This window comes from Anas acuta, chromosome 2 (assembly GCF_963932015.1).
Source record: "Anas acuta chromosome 2, bAnaAcu1.1, whole genome shotgun sequence".
In the NCBI taxonomy this organism is placed as follows: Eukaryota; Metazoa; Chordata; class Aves; order Anseriformes; family Anatidae; genus Anas; species Anas acuta.
The window spans coordinates 119,262,434-119,270,662 of NC_088980.1; the positions used below are offsets into that span (position 1 = coordinate 119,262,434).

The following is an 8,229-nucleotide window of genomic DNA, read 5'->3' on the forward strand; positions in this document are numbered from 1 at the left end:
CTAAATCACTGCTTGAAAAGTAGATTCCTTGATAAGAGCCCTTCAGTGCCTCATGTGGGAAAAATTGTTACAGCACTTGTCCTGTCATCCATGCTGTTGCATTTCAGATTGTTGTGACAATCCAGTGATAGCAACTTAAAAGGATTTAAATTGAGGTAAAATTTGCTTGGAATCCGTGCTTCATAGAAAGCTTGAACAATTGTATCCAAGCATCAACACAAGTTCTCTTTCAAGCCCAGTCAGAATGTTTTACGTGCTCCAAAATCTTTCTTAGAACAAAGCTATTTTTAATTTTAATTTTATTTTTTTTTAATTTTATTTCTATTTTTCCCTCTGTTTAGCCTGTAAGTTGATGATCAAAAGCTGGAAACATTGCTTCCTTGCTGGAGCACGTATGCTGTGGGGACCGATGTTCAAGTAGGCTTCAAGCTGCAATATGGGGCTTTAGCGAGATCTTTCAGGTTTCTTCCAACCTTAATGGTTCTATGATTCCTGCTTTATGGTTGTTGGTTTCTTGGTATCTTAATGATGAAGCATGTACCTTGCAGTTAAAAACTTGTGTGTCCACGGGGTTGCTGCTTTTTAGACCAGCTCATTTTCTGGAGCTTTTAACAAAAAAAAAAAAAAAAAAAAGGAAAACACTGAAGTTGTGGGATATACGGAGTATATTGCTGATCAGGAGCTTGAGAGAAAATAGGTAGAAATCAACTGGTCAAAGCCACGGCCAGCAGTTCAGCAGTGCTCTTTCACCTATCTTTGGGAGGCGGATGGGTGAAACCCTCTAACCCCACACTTTGCATCCCCTTCCCCTGTCTGCCTGTAGGAGCGGGTGGCGGCAGGGCTGGGGTTTCCTTCCCCTTCCTTCTGCAACGCAGACACTGGGACCGTGCTGGGGGTGCCGAGGGAGCGTTCCCCCTGCTGGGCCCTTGGGTGCTGGCACCGGGGCACCCACCCAGCGCCGCCTCCCCGCACTCCTTGCGGCCCGGCTGGGAGAGGAGGGCCAGGAGAGGAGAGGAGGGCCGGGTCGGCTGTTGCTATCGCTCTGATGTCAGGCGCTCCCGCTAACGTGTGGTTGGTCCTTCTGCCTTTCAGATCGCTGCCTGTAGCGGAGCACAAAGGGAGCGGCGAGACTCCCACGTCTTTCAGCAAGAAGAAAGGAGGCAGCGGAGCAGACTAACGCGGGCTTGCGTCTGGTGGCCTGGCGGTACAAAGGCTGCCTTTAAAAGAGAAGCGCAGCGTTATTTAATGAGCTGTGAGATGAGGAGGCGCTGCTGCTAACGCTCAGATCCCGGGATTCATCGGCTATTCATTGTGCTTAATGTACATGTTTCTACACCGTGCATTTAGGAGATCCCAGAGAAGAATCCAAAACGGCTGCGGGGGAAAGACCACCAAACATGCCTACAGAAACACTACCGACAGGTAGCATGGTGAAGCCGGTCAGCCCTGCCGTGACTTTCACGTCCGCCGTCCCTCTCCGCATCCTGAACAAAGGACCAGACTACTTTCGCAGGCAGGCGGAGCCCAACCCCAAAAGACTGAGCGCGGTGGAGAGGCTGGAAGCCGACAAGGCCAAGTATGTCAAGAGCCAGGAGGTCATCAACGCCAAGCAGGAGCCCGTGAAGCCGGCGGTGCTGGCCAAGCCGCCGGTCTGTCCCGCGGCCAAGCGAGCGCTGGGGAGCCCCACCCTGAAAGTCTTCAGCAACAACGCCAAGACCGAGAGCGGCGTCCAGAGAGAGAACCTGAAGCTGGAGATTTTGAAGAACATCATCAACAGCTCCGAAGGCTCCAGCTCGGGTTCGGGGCACAAGCACGGTCCCCGAAACTGGCCGCCCCACAGAGCGGATTCGACGGAACTGAACCGACACTCGTTCGCCGAGTCTCTGAAGGTTTACCCCACGCAGGGCCGCAGCAGCCCGCAGGAGAGCAGCTCCAACGTCAGCAGAAGGCTCCTCGATCAGTCGGCAGAGACTTTCTTGCACGTCTCTCACAGCTCCTCAGACATTAGGAAAGTAACTAGCGCAAAGCCCTTAAAAGCAATACCCTGCAGTAGTTCAGCCCCACCTCTGCCGCCAAAACCCAAAATCGCTGCCATTGCCACCCTGAAGTCCCCAGAGATCGAGGCAGTCGAGTCTGGATGCGGAGTTAGTAGAAGACCCTCCCTGCAGCGGTCAAAATCAGACTTAAGCGACAGATACTTTCGTGTCGACGCAGACGTTGAACGATTCTTTAACTACTGCGGACTGGATCCTGAAGAGCTTGAAAACCTCGGGATGGAAAACTTTGCAAGGGCTAACTCTGATATTATATCCCTCAACTTTCGCAGCGCAAGCATGATTAGCTCAGACTGTGAACAGTCTCAGGACAGCAACAGTGACCTTAGAAACGATGACAGTGCCAATGACCGTGTGCCATATGGTATTTCTGCAATTGAAAGGAATGCCAGAATCATCAAGTGGTTGTATAGCATCAAGCAAGCTAGAGAGTCACAGAAAGTGTCCCATGTGTGAGAGAAAATCCACAGTAGAAAAAGCAAGGACTGTATCTTTGTCTGTGAATATTCAGTTGTGAAGGGTTGTGAAGTCTACTTGAAGTCTTGTACACTTCTCAAATCTCTTTGTGTTGCTTGTTGTGCAATGTTTCCAAGTTGCATGCCTGTCAACATGTGAACTGACCTGGCTTCCACTTGAACAATAACCAACTGCAAAGCCTGGCTGAGCATACACATTATCTGCCAAAAGTTTAAGACAAGAATCTAATTAGGGCTTCAGTATAATCAAAGTGTTTACATGGAAAGGTTATATGACTTCTTTGGTATTTATGTGGTTCCTTGTGGATTTTATATGTCACTTTTTGTCTTAATACGGATATTGTCAACTGACGTTACTGGCTTCAAAGCTGAAGTTAGAATCCCTTCGGGGGGTGGGGCAAATTCAGACAAAATAAGAGGTTTAGACATACAACAATAGGCAAAGCAGCCTTATCTCTTGCAGAAAGTGGCTTATTGGCACCTGTAAAACTGTCTCTGAAGAGCAAAGGATGCTCTGTTCTTTGCTAAAATGTGTATCCCTACCTGTGGTGAGGGACTGTTAAGTAAAGGTTTCCGTTTCTAGGTAAAGCACCCTCAGTTTTACAACTGGAGCGGTCTCGTGAATCTGCTTGACCTTTCGTAAACGAAATGAGTCTTACATTTGGTTCGGTGTAAGCGTTGTAACGATTTTGTATTACCCTGTTGGAAAAGTTTAAAGAGTCAACAGACAAAAACGTTGAAGGTGGGGGATTTTGTGGGTTTGGTTTTAACTCTAAGATTCCTGGTCTTAAACTTTTGACAGGAATGATTAGATCCTATAGCTGATATTGAATGCCTTTATTAGTCAAACACATCATGACTACAAACTCCATGCTGTCTTTTAATTTTTTTTTTTGTAGACCTATTTGAACAGTTAATGAACAAAAATGGAAACACACAGCCATATCAATATAACGCCTCCTATTCAGAAGTAAATACACTCAGTAGCTGAACTATATCTGAAAATTTGTGATTATGTTGTCTTGCATATGTTATATCTAAGGCTGTGAAAGTTTGTTACAGCTCTAGAAAAAGTGTAGAAACATGACAGTATGTAGCTTTCTTTTTTTTTTTTTTTCCTCCTTATGATGGTTAGTGCTGCAAGTCAACCTGTTACAAATCTTTTGACAATCTGTGTCTTCCCAGTGGTTTAATTAACTGTCATTTCAACCGACAGTTGTGGTGTGGTAGCGGAGAAGTTGAAAGTACAGTGGTCTGCTTCATTATTATTGTATACATGCTTCAAAGTAAATTGCAGCACTACCTTATACTTCATCAGCTAATAGGAAACTTTTTTTATTGTGTAAATGCTGTAAGACTTTGTATATACTTCAGTTGTTATGAAATCTTTAAAAGGAAGAGTGTTATGCTAATAAATAGCTCCTGGTGCAGGTATGGTGGGTTTTTTGTTCATTTTTTGACCCCTCCCATTCTCAAACTGTATCGGGAACTCAATTGCAGTATGTTTTAGTGCTATAGAAGATCTTGGTGAAATAATAGTTCCAGTAAAATAGTCCCAGTTAGGTTTCTTCCTAAAAGCGCTTTTCAGAATACACTTTTTTTTTTTATAAAGTAACTGTAGCAGCATGATCCGTCTGAAGAACTAGAAGAGATTTTTCAGGACTCCTAAAATAGCTTGCTGCTTCTTTACCTAGCAGTGTTACTGCTCCTGTTTATAGCATCTGCTCATAATGAATCACCACAGTCTTCTGAGTTATTCCTCAGTAGTGCTTATTTGACTATTAAAGATGCTTTACAAAGTTGGGTTATATCCTTTCTTTAAGAAGTCTGTAGCTCAGCTTCTTACTGATAGCCACAATTAACACAGGCGAGACTAATAGTAGAGCGATGCAGTCATTTGTTGCCTGTGAAACTATCCCTACATCCTTATAAAAAATTGCTTTCCAAATGATTTTTCATGGGTGGGGAAAAAAAAAGCACATATATTCATTTTCAGTAGGCTACTCTGTGCCTTGTACAGTTGGCTTCACAACCTAAGACTACAACATTCCCAGTTTGGTCAAAAAAAAATAAAAATGAGGAGATAGGCATTTCAGCTACGGGCACACTTGTGACATTTTAAGCTCCATAGCTTTCAGTTGGCATTGACATCACGCTGGTTTTTCAAGCATATTTTTCCAATAGTAGGTTCTACTCAGTTCAGTGACTATTTTGCCAAGGAAAATAATGCTGGAGGGATTAAAGCCAAGTGTAATGCAGCTGTACAGCAGTGAAATAAAGAAGTGAATACTGAAATAAAAATGCACTCACATTGTTCTCTCTTAGCATGTTTATCATCATTCTTAAAACACTTATTTCAACTGTTGTCAGCCAGAAACATTAATAAAGAAGCCTTTGTCAGGAGAAAAATGGATTAGCACATATGCTGGTACTCTGGACTTGTTTCCCGAGGTTTGCTCTGAAGCCCTGGTCTCTGAGAAGCCAAAGTCATTTCCTTGTAATGCCACAAGGGTTTAGGCTTGTAAGCTGCCTGTAAGAGAACATTTCCTCACCCAGGCTCTTAAGAGGCACCTCTGACACAGCTCAATGAGAGTCCAACCCCGCAGTCCCTGCTTCTTCAGGATAGGCATGTGAATAAGATTTTACAGGAGCCAGGCTTCCACAGTCAGCCGTACTTGCAACTCTGATGATGCTGCAGGAATAAAAATCGCAAGAAAAGATCTATTGCAGAAAGTCCACAAGTGACAAGAAAGTCACTTTATTAGCGTTTGTACAGACAAGATTTATTTATTTATAGTCTTACCTGTGTGTCTGTATAAAAGTGACATCTTTGGTGTCTGAGCTGGTTTTGTTTTCAAACAGGAGTTACCACTTTGCCTTTGCAGGCAGGTAATCCAATCGTTTCTAGAGCATCCCTCATTTTGTGACCGTTTTAGGAGATTCCCGAGTGCCAGGCACTGAATTTGCAGATGGCTGTAACCAACTCGAACGCCTCGCCTGGGATGCATTCTGGTCTTGTTCCTGTTGCATTCAGCAGGCATTTACCCAGGTACAAAACGCACGGCAAGCATCCCTGGTTAAATAGCAGCTTTTGCTGCATGAGCAGCTCTTGAGGGAGATGTCGGGCTGTGGAATCCTGCGACAGCCAGGACTGAGCCCAGCACTGACAGCCCTGGCCCCAGAAGTGATGATGAAAAGCATGAATACATACCCAAAACAACAACAAAACCAAGGCTTATGGTGGTTCTGTTACTTTGATTTGCAATGAGAGAAAGAGGAAAATGCCACAACAAAGTACGCCCTCAAATCTCTGCAGTTGTGCACAAAGATAAACCTTCCTCTGAGTGAAAGGTAGGCAGCAGAGTCTTTGAATTGGTCTTTGAACTACTTCGTTTCATAACAACATGAAAGATTAGGTACACGGGATCTGTGCTACAAATTTACTCTTGATAAATTTGAGTTCAGAAATTTTCTTTTTGTTGTATTTGGTTTCTGCTGGGGAGAACGCTGAGCTGCAAGTCCGTGCAGCATCCGAGTGACCAAGAGCTCTTGAAGGGTAAACCCCAAATGATGATGATGCTTTTGGCAGAAACCCCAAAATCAAAAGACACGCTCAGACAACGGGGCCAATCAGTGTTGCTGACTTACCTCTTTTTACAGCAGTTTATCCATCCGTGGAGGCTGTACACGTTTGATTCGAGTCATTCAATGCAAAACAAAGTGCCTAATGGAGCTCTGCAGCACAGAGCTGAGTGATTGCTGTCTGCCAGAGAACCAGAGAGGAGCTAAACCTCAGCGCACCCTTCCGATACCTATTGATTATGGGGTGGTAATGTTTCATGTGTTGGATTCACAGCTTGCTTGTTCATGAGAAGCTTTTGTATTCGGCGGAGCAGTCAAATGAATAAATTTGGGAGGTGCCAGTTTTCCGAGGCTATAAAACTCATATTTTATGTGATTAATGGTGCCACACCAGTAGCAGAGCGCATTAGGCTGAGAATATAAGAGCATCTGGAGCTTTGTTCCCCTGAACAGTAAGGGTCCGTTGCCTATTTTGGCAATGAATATAAATGCAGATATATTGTAAGGTCCCTTTGTGCTGTATGGAGAATAAATTGGTCAAGGTGTCTTGTCCTGGATTGTAATTTTACTCTTTTTTTTTTTTTTTTAACCAAGTCTTAGATGTTCACCGGTATTGTGAGTTCATCTGACATTCCTTGCTGTCAGCAGAAAGGCTCCAATAATCTGCCCTTTGAAATATTTCACCCATAGCTTAATGGGAAAAGCCACTTAAATTGTCTGTTCAGAACAAGGACTTTCATCTCCTGATGACGGCATCTGTTAAGTGAAGCTCTAAATAAGCAAACCTCAGTCCGAAATATTAGCCCATGAACGCCTTTAATTTTTCTCCCTGGGAGCTCAAGTGTGATCAATACCTTTGTCCTGGTGTTTGTTACAGTCAGTAGATGGCTGCTGCACTCTCAGATGATGTCCATCTGGGGGGCAGAGCAATCCAAAGTGGAGACACCTACACGCCACACCATATGTCCTGCCCCGGTAAGTATGAGCAGCCTTCGAGCACAGTTTATATTTGATCGCTTAAGAATTTGGTCGTGGCTGCCCGTCAAAACTTAGCAATGATCAGTGGTGACTCTTTTTTTTCTTTTCCACGAAAAACAATCATTTATATAACAAAAACTGTACTCTCTTAAATGTCATTCTTCTAAATTTAAAGTAATTTTCATGATGGTCTTATGACAAGAGTAAAAGAGTGCTAGTATCTGTGCTATTATTGTTTCTGCTTTGGCACTGCAAGTCTTCTCCACCTTCTTGGTGTCTTGCCTTTTTGGAGTTTTCCCAGCTCCTGTTCTTCCTTTCTGCTCATCCTTTTGTTGTCTTGTCTGGCTTTTCCTTCTTTTTTTCTGAAGTTTGTGACCAAGGTCACCTCCCCACTCAGCCTCTTTTTTTGAGCAGCATCATTGCTCGGTTAATACTCCTGAATCCCATAGCAAGCTTCCCACAACCTGCCCTGTCTTTTACAGCCCAAAACCATGACAGCCTCCGTTTCTAAGCTGCAATTGAGCTGCCACATCCTAAGCAGGTAGTGATGTATTTAATGGATATTTTTCCCACTATGTGCCATGATATTTGCAGGCAAGATTAACAGGAAGACGTGGCTCTTCAGGAGTAAACAGTCATTGAAAACACTCATGAAAAACATCTGTTGAAATACCAACTTCTTGGCCAAAAGTCAGCTGTATTTCTCCCTTATATCTCACTGAAAATTCTCGCTACCTCTTTAGCTCCATACAAAATGCTAGCCTGAGGATCAGGGTGTGCAAAGGTGACACAACGTCCAGTGAAAAGAATGACAAGAGCCCTCTGTCCGAGCGATAGTTGCTGTTTTATCTTCTGCCATCTGCTAATATGGTACCAATGTGTTTTACACCTGTGGCATCTAGACCACTTGCAGTGCCTGCTTGGTTCCTCGGCTGCCACCTGAAGAGTGCTGCCTAAGAAGGCTGTCATAACATGAGGGGACCATGGAAGATCCAGGAGAGAAGTCTGTCCATTGCCCAGCTGTTACTTCCAGTGGTGGTAAGAGCAGGTTTGCAAGCCAAAATCCCCAGGCTGCAACATGATGCAGCCCTGGGGCTGATGCTCCAATGCCCCATCTGTGTGTACAGGACAGGCGGATG

The 8,229-nt window shown here is 44.2% G+C and overlaps 1 protein-coding gene across 6 annotated transcripts in view; it reads left to right on the plus strand.

The window, feature by feature from the left end:
* Positions 1-3,964, plus strand: part of FAM110B (family with sequence similarity 110 member B) — a 108,503-nt gene extending 104,539 nt beyond the window's left edge. For all 6 annotated transcript variants that reach the window (XM_068671915.1, XM_068671914.1, XM_068671918.1 and 3 more), the window contains one exon: positions 1,093-3,964. In XM_068671915.1, coding sequence (XP_068528016.1) covers positions 1,398-2,510 — 1,113 coding nt within the window. In that variant the 5' untranslated portion in view covers positions 1,093-1,397 and the 3' untranslated portion in view covers positions 2,511-3,964. The remainder of the gene's footprint in view (positions 1-1,092) is intronic.
* The last annotated feature ends 4,265 nt before the right edge of the window (positions 3,965-8,229 follow it).